The 22,081-nt window shown below is 38.4% G+C and overlaps 2 protein-coding genes and 1 pseudogene across 3 annotated transcripts; all 3 read right to left on the reverse strand.

The window, feature by feature from the left end:
* Nucleotides 1-13,942: 13,942 nt before the first annotated feature.
* Nucleotides 13,943-16,074, reverse strand: LOC143586293 (putative pentatricopeptide repeat-containing protein At1g17630). The gene has a single exon (XM_077067865.1). It carries the CDS (start codon nt 14,850-14,852, stop codon nt 13,956-13,958), a length of 897 nt encoding a protein of 298 aa, XP_076923980.1. The 5' UTR covers nt 14,853-16,074; the 3' UTR covers nt 13,943-13,955.
* On the reverse strand, nt 15,108-15,611 carry LOC143586906 (putative pentatricopeptide repeat-containing protein At1g17630 pseudogene; annotated as a pseudogene).
* Nucleotides 16,075-17,782: 1,708 nt separating the features above from the next.
* LOC143588196 (nucleosome assembly protein 1;2-like) lies at nt 17,783-21,608 on the reverse strand. 2 transcript variants are annotated; one of them, XM_077069275.1, is made up of 12 exons: nt 21,435-21,608; nt 21,303-21,346; nt 21,109-21,186; nt 20,645-20,662; nt 19,940-20,032; nt 19,786-19,858; nt 19,650-19,711; nt 19,380-19,564; nt 19,118-19,295; nt 18,994-19,037; nt 18,688-18,907; nt 17,783-18,110 (listed from the first exon to the last, which is right to left on the reverse strand). In XM_077069275.1, exons 1-12 carry the CDS (start codon nt 21,493-21,495, stop codon nt 18,048-18,050), a joined length of 1,119 nt encoding a protein of 372 aa, XP_076925390.1. In that variant the 5' UTR covers nt 21,496-21,608; the 3' UTR covers nt 17,783-18,047. The 2 variants fall into 2 exon arrangements, with proteins under 2 accessions (XP_076925390.1, XP_076925387.1); XM_077069272.1 differs by lacking the exon at nt 20,645-20,662 and having other exon boundaries at nt 17,785-18,110; nt 21,091-21,186.
* Nucleotides 21,609-22,081: the final 473 nt, after the last annotated feature.

Below are 22,081 nucleotides of genomic sequence, written 5' to 3' on the forward strand. Positions count from 1 at the left end.
GGCTTGGATAGTCATTTCTGAGGATCGGTGTTGCGGTAATTGTTTTAACGTTTTTAAAAATGATTTTTAATAAAAAAGTTAACTGGAAATCTAATTTAATTATTCATTTTGCAGCCGACTACCAAAAAAGCAAGGTTTTTTGGACAAAGGTTAGGGAGACGTTCTATACTGTAACACCCCGACCGATGGCGGATTATACATCGGGGCGCCACGTATTGTTTCATTACTCGTGACACTATTTGGGTGTCAATATTTAATAAATACATTTTCATTGCGCACGCGCAGAACACGAATCGTAAAGTAACATAAATCATATCATAACTCAAAATATTCAAATAACTTAATTTGTCTTGTTACATTTTATTCTAGGTCCAAAGAAAAAGAAAACATCCTACGTGTCCTTGAGATTCCCAAAAGCAGCTACAGCAAACCTGAACATGTGTTAAAATAAAACGTCAACACTTGCGTGTCGGTGAGAAATCAAGTTTAATAGATATAAATAGATAATAACAAACACTGCGCGCAACATGTGCTTAACTGGGGTTTAACATAGGGTGTAATCAGATTGTGATAAAGCCTAAATAGATCATAGCTCATAGTTCAATCTGTGCTCCCAATCGAGCACAAAAACAAATAATCATACGTGCATGTGCTAACAAAACAAGAAAACCGTAAACGATAGGTCTCCCGTGTTCATCTAATGGATCCATGAAAACTTCGGAATAGGCCGAACAAAGCGGTTAATGATTCACACATACAAATAAACAGCCAAGTAAACGTCCATAACACATGGGGTTTTGCGCACATAAATTTCATAAACAAGTTTAAGACTCAAGTTGTACGAACACATGAACATCCCAAAACGTTAAAAATAAAAGGGGATTAAGTACGAGATTACTCACCTGAAAAAGGTGTGTTGAAAGATAATGCAAGAATCCAATTTTTAAACAAGCACAAGTTAACCTATAAATAAGAGGTTATTGGTTTAACGATTGGTTTTTATGTCTTGAATATATGCAGTAAGTATCGATTTTTTTGTTAGTTAAACAAATTAAAACAAAATATACATATTCATATTTACCGAGATTCTGAGCAGAACAGAAGAGAAGACGGAGGCAAAGAGAGGAGTGGAGTTGCAGAGGAACTACGGCAGAGAGCAAAAGGGAGAGAGATTTGGGGAGTGTTGAAGTGTAGTGTGTGTAGTGTTAATAAACAAGAAATTAGCTTAATTTATAGGAAAACCCAAGGGAACACAATCCCTTGAAAGGGGAAAAGATCTTATCAAATCAAGCAAAAGATATTGAAAAGCACAAGAAACCAAAAGCAAAAGATATCAAAAGATATGCCGGCAGCTGCAGGGGATGGGGAAAAGCTGACAGGTTACAGATCAAAGCATGGTAGGTGTCAGATAAAACACTGTTCAAGACATGCAAAAGAAGATTTCAAAAGATTATGCCAGTCACTTTTTCTGTCAACCAATAGGATTGGTGCGCATGCTGCGCCGAAAGTGGCTTTTCGGACAGATGTCGGAACTGACCTAAAGTGCTCGTACAAAAGATAAGATATTTCAAAAGCATATAGGCTGACCTAAACTGAAGAAAAGACTTAAGGTCTAGCGCGAGAAAAATCGAGCGCTGCGCGCGAGGGCGAAGGCAGACAGAGAACAATCCTTAGCGCGCCGCGGGAAGAACTATAATCCTTAGCGCGTCGCGGGAAGAACTACAATTCTTAGCGCGCCGCGGGAAGAACTATAATCCTTAGCGCGCCGCGGGAAGAACTATAATCCTTAGCGCGTCGCGGGAAGAACTACCATTCTTAGCGCGTCGCGGGAAGAACTACAATCCTTTGCGCTCCGCGGGAACAGTTCGTCTCGCGTATCGCGGGAACAGTTCGTCTCGCGGATCGCAGGAACAGCCGGTCTTCACGCAGGCTTCCTTGCAAGGAGTCTGGCGCGTGGAGCTGCGCAGACATCCTTAGGCGGGAAGAACCAAATGACAAGCAAAGAGTTAAGAGAAAAAGGGGTTCCAGGCTTAAGGGTTAAGCAGAGGGGCGGGACGGCGATAAGAGAGAAGAAAGAAAGGGACGGGTCGGCGGAAAAGAAATTATTATTATTAGTAAGTAATATAAAAATATATATATATATATATATAATTTATTTAATGTTAAATTTACAAAGTTTAATAATCAAATTTTAAATCATAAAAAGAATCGGATTCGAAAACGGGTACCTGGTTCGGGTCGGATTGGGCAGTTGTCACAGTCTCCCCTACCTTAAGAAATTTCGTCCCGAAATTTATCTTGAAGTAGGTTGCGCAGAGAAAAGGTGCGGGTACTTGATCTTCAACTGATCTTCCCTTTCCCAAGTGAACTCGGCTCCGCGCTTGGACTGCCAACGAACTTTGACAATAGGGATGCGACTGCGCTTGGTTTGCTTTACCTCGCGATCCATAATCTCCACAGGCTTCTCAACGAAATGCATAGACTCATCAACTTGAACTTCATCAAGTGGTATGTGGAGGTTCTCGTCAGCTAAACATTTCTTGAGATTGGATACATGGAAAGTTGGATGCACATTGCTGAGCGCGGGCGGCAGGTCCAGTTTGTAGGCAACTTTTCCCACTCTCGCAAGAATCTTGAACGGACCAACATAACGAGGTGCAAGCTTACCTTTCTTCCCAAAGCGGACAACACCCCTCCAGGGCGACACTTTGAGGAGAACAAGATCACCAACTAGAAATTCGAGAGGCTTCCGCCTGCGATCTGCGTAACTCTTCCGTCGGCTTCTGGCAGTCAGCAGATGATCACTGATCTTGGCGATTTTATCGGTTGTCTCTTGAACTAGTTCGGGTCCTGTGATTTGAACTTCACCCACTTCGTTCCAACAAATCGGTGAGCGGCACTTTCGACCGTAAAGTGCTTCAAATGGGGCCATACCGATGTTGGAATGATAGCTGTTATTATAAGAGAACTCGATCAGAGGTAGGTGTGAATCCCAATTACCTCCAAAATCAAGAACACAAGATCGAAGCATATCCTCAAGGGTTTGGATGGTTCGCTCAGACTGTCCGTCAGTCTGAGGATGATATGCAGTACTCATGTCCAAACGAGTTCCTAACGCAGATTGGAGAGATTTCCAAAAGCGAGATATAAAACGGCCATCGCGATCGGATATGATGCTCAAGGGAGTACCATGACGGCAAACAATTTCTTTGACATAAAGATGCGCAAGTTGTTCAACACGGTAGGTTTCACGAATGGGCAGAAAGTGGGCAGACTTGGTCAATCGATCCACTATTACCCAAATGCTATCATGTTTGCTTTCGGTCAAGGGTAACTTGGTGATAAAGTCCATTGCTATACTTTCCCATTTCCACGTAGGAATTTCAGGTTGTTCGAGCAAACCAGATGGGCGTTGATGTTCAGCTTTTACCTTAGAACAAGTTAGGCATTTAGCTACGAACACAGCAATATCCTTTTTCATACCAGGCCACCAATAAGAAAGGCGCAAATCTTTGTACATTTTGTCAGCACCAGGATGAACGGAATACCGAGTTTTGTGTGCTTCACTCAGTATGACAGAGCGAAGATTCTCATCATTGGGGATCCAGATGCGATTGAGATAACAGAGAATTCCATTCAGGTTAGGGACTAGATGCGCTTCTGCACCACACGCTAACTCGGCGCGTAGGTTGCCTTTGCTGATCGATGCGCGCTGCGCGTTGCGAATGCGCGATTCAAGATTGCATTGGATCGGCGCGAAGTGAAGCTGCGTGCGCGGCAAGATACAGTTGAGTTGGCTGGGTTTGCGGCTGAGCGCATCGGCTACCACATTAGCCTTACCAGGGTGATATCGGATCTCACAATCGTAATCGCTGATGAGTTCGTTCCATCGACGTTGTCTCATGTTAAGTTCCTTTTGATCAAAAATGTGCTGAAGGCTTTTATGGTCGGTGTAAATGATGCACTTAGTACCATAGAGGTAGTGTCTCCAGATTTTTAAGGCAAATACAACTGCACCAAGTTTAAGGTCGTGAGTCGTATAATTCTTTTCATGAATCTTGAGTTGCCTTGACGCGTAAGCGATAACCTTGCCTCGTTGCATAAGTACACAACCGAGACCTTGGATGGAGGCATCACAATAAACGACAAGATCGTCGGTACCCTCTGGTAACGTTAGAACAGGAGCTTCGCACAACTTTCGCTTGAGCGTTTGAAAGGCTTCTTCTTGCTTCGATCCCCAAATATACGGTTTGCCTTTGTGCGTTAATGCTGTTAAAGGCAAGGCGATTTTTGAGAAGTTCGAAATGAATCGCCGGTAGTAACCAGCTAAGCCCAAAAAGGAACGGATTTCGGTAGGAGTGGTCGGTGTAATCCAGTGCTTGATTGCTTCAATTTTGGATGGGTCGACATGAATACCCATCTTGTTTACAACATGACCAAGAAACTGTACTTCGTCAGACCAAAACTCACACTTGGAGAGTTTGGCATAGAGTTGTTCGGTTCGAAGCTTTTGCAACACCAACAGAAGATGTTGTTCATGCTCGGCCTTGGTTTTGGAATATACCAGAACGTTATCGATAAACACGATCACGAATTGGTCCAAGAAAGGCCTACACACCCGGTTCATTAGATCCATGAAGACAGCGGGTGCGTTGGTTAAACCGAAGGGCATGACCAAGAATTCAAAATGACCGTAGCGGGTTCGAAAGGCAGTTTTGGGAATATCTTCTTCGCGGATACGCAACTGGTGATAACCAGAACGGAGGTCGATCTTGGAGAAACAAGAGGCACCTTGGAGTTGGTCAAAGAGGTCGTCAATACGCGGTAAGGGATACCGGTTCTTAATGGTGAGCTTGTTCAGCTCGCGGTAATCGATACACATGCGAAACGAACCGTCTTTCTTTTTAACGAACAACACCGGAGCACCCCACGGCGAAGAGCTAGGGCGAATGAATCCTTTATCGGTCAACTCTTGAAGTTGACTTGCTAATTCTTGCATTTCAGCGGGTGCAAGTCGATAAGGAGATTTGGCTACGGGGGATGCACCAGGGACAAGATCAACACGAAACTCGACTTCCCGAGCGGGAGGTAAACCAGAAAGATCATCGGGGAAGACTTCAGGAAAGTTACGCACGATGGGAATTTCAGAAAGTTTCTTCTTTCCTTCATCGGGTTTGACCACATGAGCTAAGAACGCGACACATTTCTTCCGCAAAAGTCTTCGGGCTTCAAGGCATGACATAAGTTTAAGACCGTTAGATGGTTTCTCGCCGTAGATATGAAGATCTTGACCATTTTCCCGAGGAATGCGAATCAACTTCTTGGCGCAGATTACTTCGGCGCGATTTTGCGAGAGCCAGTCCATTCCAATAATCACATCAAAACTTCCAAGAGGCATGGGAATGAGGTCGATTAGAAAATCGTGTTCATTAAGGTTAAGCGTGCAATCTTTGATCACGGAGTTTATTAAAATAGTTTCACCATTAGCCAATTCAACTGAAAGGTTTTCGTTTAAGTTTACTCGTGGTCGCGCAAGTTTTTGTTCAAATGCGCGAGAAATAAAACTTCTATCGGCGCCAGTATCAAAAAGTATAGATGCATATTGTCCGTTAAGTAAAAATGTACCATTAACCACGTCATTATTCGCTTGCGCTTGGTGCGCGGTTATATTAAAAGCTCGTCCGCGCGTCACTTGGTTTGAAATTTGGTTAACCGGATTAGCTTGCGTAATTTGTACTTGCAGTCTCGGGCACGCGTTCCGGAAATGACTGGGGTCACCGCAGTTATAGCACGACCTGGGTCGTGGATTATGGTATGTTGATTGTGGCTTTTGCGGGTAGGTTGGTGGTGTTTGCGCGATTGGGTTGGCGGGAAGGACTCTACAGTACTCAGCAGTGTGACCAATACGGCCACATTGGTTGCATTGTCGACACGGGGTTTGAGTTGGGTGATGAAGTTTACAGGTTGGGCAAAATGGTTGGTTTCCTGTGTAAGGTTTCTTAGTTGACGGGGCAGGGAGCGCAGAATTGGTTAAGGCATAGTTATGGACTACAGGGGGTGTTGGGTAGGTTGACAGTGGGTTAGGAGCGTGTACTGGAGGTTGGTAGGCGGGTTGCTGGACAATGAGCGGGTTGGTAAGCTCGTAGGCTTGATGATTGGGTTTGCGCCTTCGTTTGAGGTTGTTACGGTTTGAGGGTTCTGGCTTGGTTTCTGTTGGTTCTGGGACAGTCTTGGTGAGTTTGGTCTTTTCGGCTCCTCGCAGGAACAGGGTTCCTGCCCTGACATGGTTGTCGCTGAGCACAGCGGTCAACTCGATGGCGTCAGAGAGGGTTACTGGGTTCCTGGCCCATACAGAATCTTGAATTTCCATGGGGAGACCCCCAAGAAACTTCTCGATGGCTCGGCGGGAAGGGGTAACTAGGTGCGGGACAAGCAAACTTAGTTCGTGGAAGCGCGTAGCGTACTCGCGCGCTTCGCCGCTGTACTGCTTCAAGTTCCAAAATTCCTCCTCAAGGCGCTTTATTTCGTTGGGAGGGCAGAATTCTCTAGTCAAAAGTTCCTTGAATTCCTCCCAGAGCATGCTTGAAGCAGCCTCTGCGCCACGCGCGTGAGCTACTCCGTTCCACCAAGTAAGCGCCCTTGATTCTAGGACACTTGAGGCGTATAAGGTTCGTCGGTCTGGAGGGCATTGGGTATGGAGGAAGGTGTTCTCAATTTTCTCGAGCCATTGGAGCATTACGGTGGCTCCTTCAAGCCCTGTGAATTTCGGAGGGTTACCCGCATTAAAGGATTTAATATTGTATCCGGAGGGGTTGGTATTATTTTGGTTTAAGGCTTGGGCTATTGCGGCGGCCATTTCCTGGGAACGACGCTGCATACGTCTGCGCGCGGCTTCTCTCCTCTGATGACGGCGAGCTGATAGCGGAGGCATTCTATAAAAGTTTTAATTTTTGTTAATATCTTGGTATGGGAAATCGTTTTAGCGCAAAGTATATCGTCGGAAAGCTTGTTTCCCGGAGTTAAATGCTATCAAATTTTGAAGTAAAATATGAATTTAAATGCAACCTTAATACATGTAATGAATTCGAATTGAAAATCGACAATTCATGTATCACCATGACTTTTCAAATCTTCAATTTAAAATATACGAGTAAATGAGCATTGAAGGTTGACAATTCATGTATCACCATGACTTTTCAAATCTTCAATTTAAAATATACGAGTAAACGAGCATTGAAGGTTGACAATTCATGTATCACCATGACTTTTCAAATCTTCAATTTAAAATATACGAGTAAACGAGCATTGAAGGTTGACAATTCATGTATCACCATGACTTTTCAAATCTTCAATTTAAAATATACGAGTAAACGAGCATTGAAGGTTGACAATTCATGTATCACCATGACTTTTCAAATCTTCAATTTTAGAACATAAAGTTAATGGGGATTGAAAATCAACTATTCATGTATCACCATGACTTTTCGGATTTTCAATGTTAAGTCCCAACAACAAACGAATATGTAAGTAAAGAAACGAATTGAAATCAATAAAAATCGAAAGATCGCGGATAAAACATGAAATCATGTGCTGCGTATGTGCAAGCATATTTTATAAATATCGAGTAATTAACAATTAGCGCGCAAACATGAGATATTTCTCATGCGCGAGAAGGGACTCTTAGGTATTCTAGGTCGTTACGTCTAACCACCTATCCTAAAGTCACGGAGCTCTGATACCAATCTGTAACACCCCGACCGATGGCGGATTATACATCGGGGCGCCACGTATTGTTTCATTACTCGTGACACTATTTGGGTGTCAATATTTAATAAATACATTTTCATTGCGCACGCGCAGAACACGAATCGTAAAGTAACATAAATCATATCATAACTCAAAATATTCAAATAACTTAATTTGTCTTGTTACATTTTATTCTAGGTCCAAAGAAAAAGAAAACATCCTACGTGTCCTTGAGATTCCCAAAAGCAGCTACAGCAAACCTGAACATGTGTTAAAATAAAACGTCAACACTTGCGTGTCGGTGAGAAATCAAGTTTAATAGATATAAATAGATAATAACAAACACTGCGCGCAACATGTGCTTAACTGGGGTTTAACATAGGGTGTAATCAGATTGTGATCAAGCCTAAATAGATCATAGCTCATAGTTCAATCCGTGCTCCCAATCGAGCACAAAAACAAATAATCATACGTGAATGTGCTAACAAAACAAGAAAACCGTAAACGATAGGTCTCCCGTGTTCATCTAATGGATCCATGAAAACTTCGGAATAGGCCGAACAAAGTGGTTAATGATTCACACATACAAATAAACAGCCAAGTAAACGTCCATAACACATGGGGTTTTGCGCACATAAATTTCATAAACAAGTTTAAGACTTAAGTTGTACGAACACATGAACATCCCAAAACGTTAAAAATAAAAGGGGATTAAGTACGAGATTACTCACCTGAAAAAGGTGTGTTGAAAGATAATGCAAGAATCCAATTTTTAAACAAGCACAAGTTAACCTATAAATAAGAGGTTATTGGTTTAACGATTGGTTTTTATGTCTTGAATATATGCAGTAAGTATCGATTTTTTTGTTAGTTAAACAAATTAAAACAAAATATAAATATTCATATTTACCGAGATTCTGAGCAGAACAGAAGAGAAGACGGAGGCAAAGAGAGGAGTGGAGTTGCAGAGGAACTACGGCAGAGAGCAAAAGGGAGAGAGATTTGGGGAGTGTTGAAGTGTAGTGTGTGTAGTGTTAATAAACAAGAAATTAGCTTAATTTATAGGAAAACCCAAGGGAACACAATCCCTTGAAAGGGGAAAAGATCTTATCAAATCAAGCAAAAGATATTGAAAAGCACAAGAAACCAAAAGCAAAAGATATCAAAAGATATGCCGGCAGCTGCAGGGGATGGGGAAAAGCTGACAGGTTACAGATCAAAGCATGGTAGGTGTCAGATAAAACACTGTTCAAGACATGCAAAAGAAGATTTCAAAAGATTATGCCAGTCACTTTTTCTGTCAACCAATAGGATTGGTGCGCATGCTGCGCCGAAAGTGGCTTTTCGGACAGATGTCGGAACTGACCTAAAGTGCTCGTACAAAAGATAAGATATTTCAAAAGCATATAGGCTGACCTAAACTGAAGAAAAGACTTAAGGTCTAGCGCGAGAAGACTCGAGAGCGCGCGCGAGGGCGAAGGCAGACAGAGAACAATCCTTAGCGCGCCGCGGGAAGAACTATAATCCTTAGCGCGCCGCGGGAAGAACTACAATTCTTAGCGCGCCGCGGGAAGAACTATAATCCTTAGCGCGCCGCGGGAAGAACTATAATCCTTAGCGCGCCGCGGGAAGAACTACCATTCTTAGCGCGTCGCGGGAAGAACTACAATCCTTTGCGCTCCGCGGGAACAGTTCGTCTCGCGTATCGCAGGAACAGCCGGTCTTCACGCAGGCTTCCTTGCAAGGAGTCTGGCGCGTGGAGCTGCGCAGACATCCTTAGGCGGGAAGAACCAAAGGACAAGCAAAGAGTTAAGAGAAAAAGGGGTTCCAGGCTTAAGGGTTAAGCAGAGGGGCGGGACGGCGATAAGAGAGAAGAAAGAAAGGGACGGGTCGGCGGAAAAGAAATTATTATTATTAGTAAGTAATATAAAAATATATATATATATATATATATATATATATATATATATAATTTATTTAATGTTAAATTTACAAAGATTAATAATCAAATTTTAAATCATAAAAAGAATCGGATTCGAAAACGGGTACCTGGTTCGGGTCGGATTGGGCAGTTGTCACAGTCTCCCCTACCTTAAGAAATTTCGTCCCGAAATTTATCTTGAAGTAGGTTGCGCAGAGAAAAGGTGCGGGTACTTGATCTTCAACTGATCTTCCCTTTCCCAAGTGAACTCGGCTCCGCGCTTGGACTGCCAACGAACTTTGACAATAGGGATGCGACTGCGCTTGGTTTGCTTTACCTCGCGATCCATAATCTCCACAGGCTTCTCAACGAAATGCATAGACTCATCAACTTGAACTTCATCAAGTGGTATGTGGAGGTTCTCGTCAGCTAAACATTTCTTGAGATTGGATACATGGAAAGTTGGATGCACATTGCTGAGCGCGGGCGGCAGGTCCAGTTTGTAGGCAACTTTTCCCACTCTCGCAAGAATCTTGAACGGACCAACATAACGAGGTGCAAGCTTACCTTTCTTCCCAAAGCGGACAACACCCCTCCAGGGCGACACTTTGAGGAGAACAAGATCATGGAGGTGTTCCAAGTGGGTTGAGCTGGTGGCGCCGGACCTTGATGCGGAAGTAGGGCCGAAACGGACTAAAACTAGTTCGTCTGGAGCGTATAGCACTTCCGCCGGGTCGGATTGCTGCGTTGGATTCGACCTAAACAATGCGGGGGAGGAAACGTCTTCACCGCCGAGGAGGCGGCCATTGGGAAGGGACGCCAAGGGGAAAAAACCGGCTGAGGGGGGAGCCGTAAACATCATCGATCTTGTTGAATCCCTCAATAAATTCAACAAAACCATGGAGGTGGTCTCTAATGACAAAAAGGAAAAAAGTCGAATGAGAGATTTGGACTTCCTTACAAGAGACTTCAGTAACCTAAATCCGGTCGATCAAATGCTGATGGAAAAGCAAAAGAAACGTATCCGAAAGAGGTTGATCGAAGAAGACCAAGCCGAAGAATAAGAATAATGTGTTTTTTTTAGTACTTTAATTTTTATTTTATTTTTAGATATTAATGTGTTTTTTTTAATGTGTGTTTTTTTAATAATTTATGAGTTTTTTTAATAATACGTTTTTTGAATATATTTATAAAAAAATAAAAAAAAAATCCGCTGGAGCCCCTGCTGGAGCCCCTCCACATCAGGGCCAGGGGATCCAACGGGGGCTCCAACACCCCCCTTATCCAGTTTCTCTCTCTGCCACACGTCACAATATTATTGGCTGGAGCCCCCACACGCGCCCCCATTAGAGCCCCCCACACCCCTCAGCCTTAGTGATATGTTGCTTTATTTTCCGCATTCCGCTTATTATATTAATCAATATGTGACATTTAAGCCATAATTGTTAATCATGAGTTTGTCCATTTCTTTGTCTGCTTTTATAGGCTCAAGGTTGTGTTTTTGTTTTTCAATATAGATGAGATTAAAGTCAAAGAATAGCTATTATTTTACAAATGTTTCAATATATTTTACATGGTCTTTAAATATTGAGATGAATTTTAACTTTTGTTGTGAAATGATACATATGGTGTCTTTTTTAAAGGTCACGACCACATCTTTCTCTTCGACTTAATCCTTCGATTTCCTCATTTCTTGTTCGTGTTTACCATAGTTGGAAACAAGGTACCACTTTCATGTGGTAGGTGGTTCAGTGGTTGGATTCACATTGTTGTTGTGAGGTGGTCGATGGCAAGGCACACCGGGGATGAACATCTATTTTGAGTTTTTCTTTTTGGATTTTAAAATTTTGATGTCTTGCAAATAACAGTCGCGTTACTTGTATAATTGTATGCATATATCACCATGCTAACCAAAGATTTGCATTGCTATTAGCAAATAAATTGAAACTTCATGTGTATTTTGATATTATATTATTGCATCCACAATTATATATATAACAATTGCAAAGGTCTGTATGCTTCATAGGTTGTACTTCATGCTTTGCAACTTGAACCACTCTATCACGTGCTTTGCACTGTCTTCTCTTTCATCCATCGCAAATCCCCATACAGCAAAACCTACCATCAATCTTCCTTCCATGGATGGTGTCATCTACAACGCATACACCGAATCAAATGAACAGTTATTGGTATGTGATTTATTGATACCATTCACTTTATATGTTTGTTTCTAACGCCATTTTAGTTTATTATATATGTGTGTACTGTATGCATGTGTATTTGATTGGTCTTTTTGTGATTGCTGTTGAGGTTTAGACAAGCCCCTTTAACTAATATTATGGTTAATGTATTGTGTTTTGCGACTTGGTTGTTATATTATACCTGCGGGTTTCTTTAGGCGAAACTGTAATACGCGAAACACTATATTTGATTTTTTGAGTTAAGCAGAAATTATACAAAATAAGGCCTAAAAACAATGGTATGTTGGTAATTTGGTGAAAATCGGTTAATTCGACTTGAAGTCAACTGGAAATCTTTGAACCAAAACCTAATTCGGTTAACTTGATTTGATTCATTTGGTTTTAAACTGAATACCGGACACTCATATAAGTTTGAAATTAACAAACTACATACATATACACTTTGTTCCCTTGAGTTGTTGTTAACACATTTTTTAATATATTTGTAAGTTTCTTGGTTCATAAATTTTGTGTATTAGTTTTAGATCTTAAAACAACCACATTAATAATTACTAGAAGGCCCAATTTATCTTTGAATATTAAACTCAACATGAACAAGAGCATATTCATATTTGTTTGTTTAACTTTAAAGTTTAACCAAACATGAAAAAAAATATGTGCATGTTATTTTGTTTAGTGATCAATATTGTCATATTTTGATTCATGTCACATTGCTGTTGTTGTAGGATATGCCACTCTTTTATCTTTCATAAGCATGAATGTGTATGTATGATTTATGGATTTTTTATTTTGTAGGGGCTCACTTTTGTTTTGTTGAATAGAGCTTACGGGTCTTCATCTGTGTTAAGTAACTAGGTATTAATTTTGTCTTATTTTTTATGTTCGTGAGCCTAAATGTATATTTACTTCTCTTTCATTTACAAGCCTAATTTGGTTCATCTAAATTTTCCTATGAGGTTTGGTGTTCAAATTGAAGTGTCAGGGCTGTTTATATGGAAGCAGCTTGAGTCCATTTCAACAAAGACGCTGGTCACAAATTAACTTCACAGTCAACAACTATAGCAGTCTCATCTAATAAAATTTTTAAATTTCAAAGTAATTTACAAAACTATTTTATTGATTAAGTTTATAATAATCCACAAAGTTTTGACTTTTTAATGGTCAAATATATTGGTACGTTGCACATTCAACACTTAATTGCTACTGTTAATGGCAACCATACTGAAATGTTGGCATTTTGTATAATGAAAACATAGGCAAGAAATTACGATATGCATATGCCAATGTTTTTATGTACTTCTTAGTGTTTGGATGACTAATGTCTAAACATATGTCAACGACAACAAAAATTGTGCTCCACTGCTCTTGCCGCAACGCGGTGGGGCAAAATGCTAGTTTTAAAAGAAATATGAAGCCTCCAATGACATTCTTTTCAAGTCATATGTTTAAAGCTAAGTTGTTTAATAGGTTCGAACCTCAATATTGGTTACAACGAATTAAAGTGTGGTTACATGTGTTAAATCTTAAATACTTCAATACTCTATATTTGGTGTATGTAGTAAGTTAAATTATTAAAAAAAAAGGTCAATTATTAAAATCGATAAACCAAATTAGTTTTTAATTTATGAAAGACATGTTACCTACCAATTATCATATAATGCAAGTGGGATACCATGTTTTCACATTTTTAAATGGAAAATTATATAACTTATGTTCGTAGACCGTAAACGTCACCTGTTCATGAGTTCACCCGGGACTCTGGGTGCATGCTCAACAATTAACTAATAGGATAATGTCACCTCAAGTCAACCAAAATCATCCCAACAACAAATCATGAGTTCACCCGGGTACATAACTCAATCCCAACTACGCGGCAACCTACTCACAAAAACTGGGGTGGTGTACTCGGTGCACTCGCTCCCTTACATATACGAACTCAAACTAACTGTTTAACTAACACTTAACTAATTAAATACAATAAGGGTATAATGGTAAAAACCCACTAGAAGTCCAGTAAACAATACAAAATCAATATGTGATATTGCTAAGCAAAAGATATTTACAATTTACATGTAAAATGATCCAAATTAATAAGTTAACAAAATTTCTTCATCTACAATCTTAAACCTCATTTCAAAACTCAAAAGCTTGACCAGTGTTTGCACTTCATCAATCTCACTCTCTACAAACTCCCCTGCAGTGAACATATGCACCCTTTTATTCACTTCAATCCAGCTTTGACCTCGAGTTTTAGTCAAACCCCGCGCCCGAGCCGAAACCCTGACCTTTGCAGACTCCTCCCATTGACCACTTTCAGCATATATATTCGACAACAGCATATAATTCCCGGTTTCAGAACTAACCTCAAGTATCTTTGAAACCGAACTTTCATCCCAATTAATATTCTTATACACTCTACTCGAGTTCAAAAGAGCACCCCACACACACACGTTGGGCTCTAAAGGCATCTTTTTAGCAATTTCACTTGCTTCTTCAAAAAGCCCGGCCCGCCCAAAAAGGTCAACCATACAAGCATAGTGTTCCATCCCGGGTTCAACTCCAAACTCGGGTTTCATTTGTTCAAATAACTCACGCCCGTCATTAACCAGACCCGCATGACTACATGCAGAAAGTAACGAAACGAAAGTGACCCCATCAGGCTTATATCCATCACTAACCATTTGTTTAAATATTTTTAAACTATTTTCACCAAATCCATGCATTCCGTACCCCTTAATCATGGTATTCCATGAACATAAATCTTTAACCTTTATGTTCTCGAATGCTGTATACGCTTCTTTAAGGCTACCACATTTAGCATACGTGTTTATCAACCCGTTCACAACTAATAGATCGGTGTTCATTAAGTTTCTAACGACATAACCATGGATTTCCTTACCGAAAACAGTTGTACTTAAATCTGCACAAACTGATAAGATAGTAGATATGGTTACAACATTTGGACACACTTTTGCAAGCTGCATTTCTCTGAAAAGTTTCAAAGATTCATCGGGTCTCCCGTTTGAAGCGAATGAACTTATAACCGCACTCCAAGTTATCACATTCGGCACAAGACGTTTTTCTAAAATCTTAAAATTTAAAAATGTAGAAAAAACCTCATTACATAAACCGAATTGAGCATATGATGAAATCAAACCATTCCAACTCACTAAACTCCTGTTTTTAATCTCCGAAAACAGTTTTTCAGCAGATTCTAAACATTCATGCTTTCCATACGCTCATAAAAGAGAGTTTTTAACAAATAAATAATCCTCAAAACCAGCCGTTACAACATATCCATGAAGCTCCTTGATTTTATTTAAAAGCTCAGAATCGTTGCACACGGATACAACCACAGCAAGTGCTTCAGCATTAGATTCGACGCACTTGCTTCTCATCACATTGTATAGTCTCAACATCTCCAAATACCGACCACACCGAGCATGACTCGACAACAAAGAAGTCCACGTCACAACGTTAGGCTCCAATCCATCAAGTTCCATCCTCTTAAACATATCAAAAGCCCCATCACAATCATAATTAAACGAAAAACCCGAAACCATAGTGTTCCAAGAAATAAAATTTCTCACAGGCATTTCATCAAACACTTGGCGTGCAACATTCATTCGCCCGAGTTTCCCATTCACCGCCAACAGTTCATTCGCAACATAAAGGCTACCTTCAAACCCAGTTACTATAACATGACAATGAACTAAATCACACAAACTTCTATACCCAATCATACCACAAGCTCTAATTATTAAAGGGAAACTAAACTCATCAAGTAAAGTTCCAATCTTTCTCACTTGGGTATAAACTTTAAGGGCTTCTTGACACTCTCCATTAATCACATTAGCTCTTAAGATTGAGTTCCATGTAATTGTATTGTAAAGGTGTTCAATTGGGACGGTTTCGAATACTTTTCTGGCGTAAATGAGGAGGTTAAATTTGCTGTAAATGGATATGAGTCTTGAAGGTAAGAATAGGGTTTTGAGGCCATTGAATTGCAGGATTTGGGCGTGTATTTGCTTGGATTGTTTAGGGTTTGTGCATTTTTGAAGAAGGTGGTCCAAGTAATTGAAAAATTGGATGGGAAGCATGAAGCTTGTTGAGTTTGAGTGTAAGGATTTGGAGGGCTTTTGTTATCAGGTTCAAAATTTAAAGGAAAGAATATTAAATAGCCACCGTGGCAATTGGAAAAATGAATTTCCGATCTCAACTGGGTTTTATCATAAAAAAATCTCCGGACCAACGAGTTTTCTTTGAAACATGAGATAGTGGGCTTGGCCTACCCCGCACTGTCTGTTATTAGGGTTGTCATAACATGTCGGACACGACACAATAAGACACGATGACCTGTTGTGCTAAACATGAACACGACACGATAACTAATCGTGTCATTTTATCCAAACACGAACTTGTTTAGTAACAGGTTAACCTGTAAAGATCTGTTAAGGGGCTTCTTTAAAGACACAAAGAAAAATACATGTGAAACGAAACCAAAATTTTCAAAACGGGCATAAAATCTTAATCAAGAGATAATCCATATCATATTTGAAATAAAAGACTACAAATCCATAACATACTAAAAACAAAAAACCATAAAAGCAAATCATAACATACATAAAAAATATAATATTAGGTTCTGACGAGCATTAGTGAAATGTCTTTTATAAGTATGACTTTAGGTTTAGACTTTAGGAGTGTATATATATTTATTTTTTTAAATAAAAAAATCTACACGAGTTACTAACGGTTAACAGGTCTTTAACCTGTTAGGACACGAATTTAAACATGTCTTAAACATGTCGACCTGTTTAAGACACGAAACCTGTTAAGTTCAAACCCAAACTTGTTAAAACCCGTGCCGTGTCGTGTTAACATGTCCGTGTCATAAATTGACAGCCCTATATGTTATTGCGGACGTATGAGTTCGTCTTTTATCATTGGGTCAATAAAAGAAAAAAAAAAGAAACAACTTCACTTTTAACAAATAAATAACGTACTCTCCAATGTTTTTGATTTAATATATTTTTCAAAATAGCTTGCTGAACATTTTAAATATAATTGTTCAAAAGAGACGTATAGTTACTTTTTGGGGTCATGTTTTCAAACGAAAGTAAAAGAAGATTGGTCACATGATCATGTAGATGAATGGTATCTATAAAAAAGTAATTATATGTTATATGTCAATTTAGTGAGACTTTTTACCAGATTCTCATTAGTGTATGATCAAAAGAAGTTCAATACAAAGACAAAAAACAAAGGTTACATTTCAATGACGGAGACATAATAAATAAATAAATAAATAAATACATATTATATTCAAGATAGAAAGTTATATTTTACGTAAGAAAAACCCTGATTTCACACTAGAATAATAATGTTTCAATTCGATTTTCAGTTATTTGTTTTAGCAAATTTAAGTTATACATGTCAACGAGACTGTTATCATTATACGTTTTATGAATCTATTTATATTAACATATATATGATGAGCCAATAAAATAAAAAGAAAATCAAAATAAAGAAGGCTAAAACATAAGGTTTATGAATACCGACACCATATTTGATAGAAAATGTGATATAAGACACAATTACACCATTTTAATCTGTTCGGATATGACTTACATCAAGAATTTAGAAAACAGTATTAACATTTATAACTTGAAAAGCATTTTATTAAGAGATTTGAAACTTGAATTTTTTTTGTCTTTATGCGGATATGATCATATGACTCAAACCAATTACGTGTCAAGAACATGAATTGCAGAAAACTAGTGAAAACTTCATTAGAAACAGTAACGCATTATCACTTTTGTTTGAATTGCATTTGAAGCAGTTGTGATTTTTTTTGCGTAAGTTTATGAATATCATTAAAACACAAGGGTATATAGTCATAAAAAGCTTTCGAACATACCCGGTAAACTTCAAACATGCAAGACGTTCATTCAACAAAAATGGTGCCAAAACATACATACTTAAATTGTTCTTTTTCAACAAATCAAGAATGCAACCTAACATAAAAACTGGACACTAACAGATAAATAATTAAATATAACTCCCATACACAATTTAAAAAAAAAACATCCAACAAACAAAAATAAATAGGCCAAAATTCTTAAACCAACACTTTCAAACTCTCAACCACATCACTTGCAGCCTTCAAAGTTACTGAATTACTGTTGCTTGCATTCAGGAGGTTGCTCGCCTGTCGCACCAGTTTTTGATATGCTGCCCTTCTGCAGTTCACACAGTTCGACAATGAATAACTTGCAAAAAGTTAATGATTCAAAATAGCATACAAGATGCCAGTGTGGCAAGCTGGGTGGGTCAAACAGGTCGTCGAATAGTCTGATAGGTACTTCTTAATGTGGGTCAAACCAACTGGAAGATGCAACCCAACTTTAAATAACTTCAAATCGGTTTTACCCGTTTAGGCTGTTCCTTTTTAGTTGAATTCTTCAGATATTTAAAAACATGACCCAAATCAACCTGTTTATACATGACCCAAATTGACCTGTTCATACACACCTAGACGAAGCCATTCTGGTCTGTTGTCTTAAGTTAAAATGTTTAGATTATGCAATTGACCCATCAAAGACAAGACCCAAATCGACCTGTTTATACCACATTTAAAAAAGACCATTTGGCTCGTTTTCTTTTTAATTAAATTATGCAACTTAACCCATAGCATGACCCAAATCGACCCAATTAAAGTATTATACCACATCTATAAAAAACCTAAATGACATAATCCTAGAATGTAAAATCATGAACAAAACTACTTGTAGAAGGAAGAAAATAAGAAAAATTCACCTTTGGTTTTCTCTTACTCTTGCTCTCTTCTTCATCTTCATCATCATCCTCGTCGTCGTCATCCTCTTCATCTTCATCATCATCCTCATCAATTTCATCCAGATCCTCGTCATCATCCTCACCATCATCTTCTTCTAAGCCATCAAACCCGTCCTCCTCAGCCGCCTCACCCGTAAACCACGAGACAGCATGTGGTATAATTTTGTCCCGTATGATTGAGCTACATAGCGCATATAAAACAAACATATCATTTCAGTCAAAAAGTGATATTAACATGTCAAGTGTAAATAATATTCTGACACTCACCCAATATCATAGTCTTGTTCCATTTGATTCTGAAGTTCTTCAGCCTGCAAACGATATTCCTCATTATTAAATCTATCAATCAATAACCTCAATATGCACATCAAAAATAGACAAAAAAAAATACCTCTTCTTCATCAATGTCTTCCTCATCATCAGGAACTTGTGGAGGACTAAAAAAGTTAAAGAAACTTTCACATTTCTCAGTCTTAGTGATGGGTTTAGCATTCTTTGATCCCTTCTTTGGCTTCTTTTTTAATATCTTTTGTGTCAAACATTTCCCTGGTAGCCATTCAATATCGGTCCTGTAAAGTACCAAACATTACAAGAGTTTAAAACTAAGAAACATGTGAGATAAAATATAATTATTATTATTATATAATAGTTACCCTATCGCCTTCTCTAAAATGGGCTCATCATCATCAATCATGTGATATACTTTGGTCAAAACTGAGTTCTCAAAATATGGATTGGTATCAAAAAAGAATTCGAGCTTGAAACCCTTGGGTTCATCTACCCTGCACCACTTAATATCCTTCAGATACTTGAGAGCATCTTCATCTCGTTCTGTAATCTAATTATTATTCAAAAAATTAAAATTCTATTTGAAAACAGAAAAACCATAGAACAAGAGCACAAGTTATTAACAGGGTTGCTACCTCCTCTGCCAATATTTCATTGGTCTTCATTGCAGTTAGCCAAAAATCAGGCACGCCCTTAGCTGAAACATTGTTTAAAATAAAATCAGATTCTTTTACAGAAAAATGATATGGGATGGTATTGAAAGTATATTACCATCTGCCTGATCAGTGGCAGAATCATCCTTTAATCCATCAACTTCAACAACACCATTGACTATATCATATCTCTGAAATTTCAAAACGTAACAACTCAGTATACACAGCAACATTTAAATCAAACTATAAAGGACCAAATCATAAATACAAACCTTTGCGTATAGTGGCTCGTACAGTTTCTGGTATTTCAGTTCTAGTGCAGCTCTCTCTTCAAAAAACTTTGCCTCTAACTCATCATGTTGGCTCTGCAAACGATATAACATCAGAAACACATAACATTATGCAAAAGAGATAGATAATATCATACATCAAAAAATTGTATCTTCACATATATAAATAAGTATAAAATCTACAAAAGTGGATGCATGTGCACATGAACTGTAACCTATAACAAAAAGAGAAAAAGCAAAACACATACAAAATATCACACTATTAACTTTTCAGATCAAGTATCACATGAAACATGAGTCATGAATTCATGATTATGCACATTAGAGTCATGCACGTTATGCTGACTCAAATTAATGATTTTGTTAAAAGACGTAATATTCACAGCTAATTATGACAACTGGTACATCTAAATCTCTAATTAAGAATGATATAAAATAATAACAGTAATTAGTATCTGAAATCTGCAATTAATAACTAAATATTCTCAATTAACTGAATGCCTCTCAGAGTCTCAGAACCTCAACATCAAACATGAGTCATGATTACACACATTATTATAATTTTGTTAAGACATAATATTTACAGCTAATTATGACAACAGGTGGGTCCAAATCTCAAATTAAGCATAATTCAAAACAATATCAATAATTAAAAACTGAAAATAATAACTAATTATTTTCAATTACATAAATGACTCTCAGAACCTCAACATGAAACATGAGTCATAATTATGCACATTATGCATAATATTCACAACTAATTATACCAACAAATAGATCTGAACCTCTATTTAAGCATAAGTTAAAACAAATAACTTAACACCTGAATTAACAATAAATTATTCTCAATTACTTTACTGCCTCTCAGAAACATGAGTAATCATTATGCACATTAAGAGATCTAATTAAACACAATTTAAAACAAAAACATCACAATTAATAATTAATTAATCTCTATTACCTGAATGCCTCTCAAAACCTCAACATGAAACACAAGTCATGATTATGCACATTATGCGTAATAGTTACAACTAATTATAACAACAGATAGATCTAAATCCCTAATTAAGCACAATTTAAAACAATAACAGTAATTAAACATCTGAATATAACAATTAATAAATCTCAATTACCTGAATGCCCCGGAGAACCTCAACTCTCTTCCGAACAACCGGAGACAAACTCTCGAGCACATCAGAGTGTTCGCCAGCCAGATTCTGAAGCTTATTCTGTAAACATAATATTCACAACTAGTTATAATAACAGGTAGATCTAAATATGTAATTAAGCATAATATTCACAACTAATTAAAACAATAACAGTAATTAATTATTAGTTAACAAACCTTAAGAGCGTTGACGAGTCCAGCACGATCCTCAACGCTAAGAGCTACAAAATTAACGAAAACAAAACGGTACAGTTAATTAATGAGTAAATTGAAGCTAATCGTAGAGGTTACGATAGGATTTGAACGTACCTGCGGCGGCGGCCGGTAAAGAGCCGGCGAGATCGGACATATCGAGCTTGTTGTTGCCCATGGCGAGAGGTGGTGGTGGTGATAAATAATAAAAGTATAAAACCCTAGCGAAAACCCTACGAAGGAAGTGAAGGTGGAGAGAAGCTAGTGTGTTAAGTTTGAATGGTTGTGACGTTTATGAGTTGTGTGACCTAATATATAAAGGGAAAATTTGTGATTATTTTTTTATTTTCATATTATTAATATTAATTAATATAGAGAATTATTAAAAAAATTATATGGTGTATTGATGATGCTAATGAGCTAGTTGTGGAGTGGTAAGAAAGAGACTTAGGTAGCGTTTGGTATACAGGAATGAAGGACGGAATGAAATGACCCATTGTGAAGGAATGGAAAATAGTGTGTTTGGTTGACCAAATGAATGGAATGACCAATTACCTGGTCCATTCCATTCCCTCTAAAATACCCCAATTTCATTCCATCCATACCCCATGTTTTTTTTTCATTTCATTCCCTCCTTCACCATACATAACCTCCACCACCCTCCCAATTACACCACCAGCCAACATCAACACCCACCACCGCCACCAACCAACGCCGACACTGGCACCGGCCTCCACCATCGCCGTCCATCGCCGCCACCAACC

This window comes from Bidens hawaiensis, unplaced genomic scaffold (genome assembly GCF_021521415.1).
Source record: "Bidens hawaiensis isolate Kalapana, Puna unplaced genomic scaffold, B.hawaiensis_p1.1 tig00001575_1, whole genome shotgun sequence".
In the NCBI taxonomy this organism is placed as follows: domain Eukaryota; kingdom Viridiplantae; phylum Streptophyta; class Magnoliopsida; order Asterales; family Asteraceae; genus Bidens; species Bidens hawaiensis.

What these genes read in the sequence shown, in the direction of transcription:
- LOC143586293 (XM_077067865.1), bottom strand. Translation starts at nt 14,852, where the DNA reads ATGCAGCTTGCAAAAGTGTGTCCAAATGTTGTAACCATATCTACTATC.
- LOC143588196 (XM_077069275.1), bottom strand. Translation starts at nt 21,495, where the DNA reads ATGGGCAACAACAAGCTCGATATGTCCGATCTCGCCGGCTCTTTACCG. An exon ending in GACTCGTCAACGCTCTTAAG is followed by an intron (nt 21,187 to 21,302) that starts GTTTGTTAACTA and finishes TTATGTTTACAG; the next exon opens with AATAAGCTTCAGAATCTGGC. An exon ending in TGCCACTGATCAGGCAGATG is followed by an intron (nt 19,712 to 19,785) that starts GTAATATACTTT and finishes ACAATGTTTCAG; the next exon opens with CTAAGGGCGTGCCTGATTTT.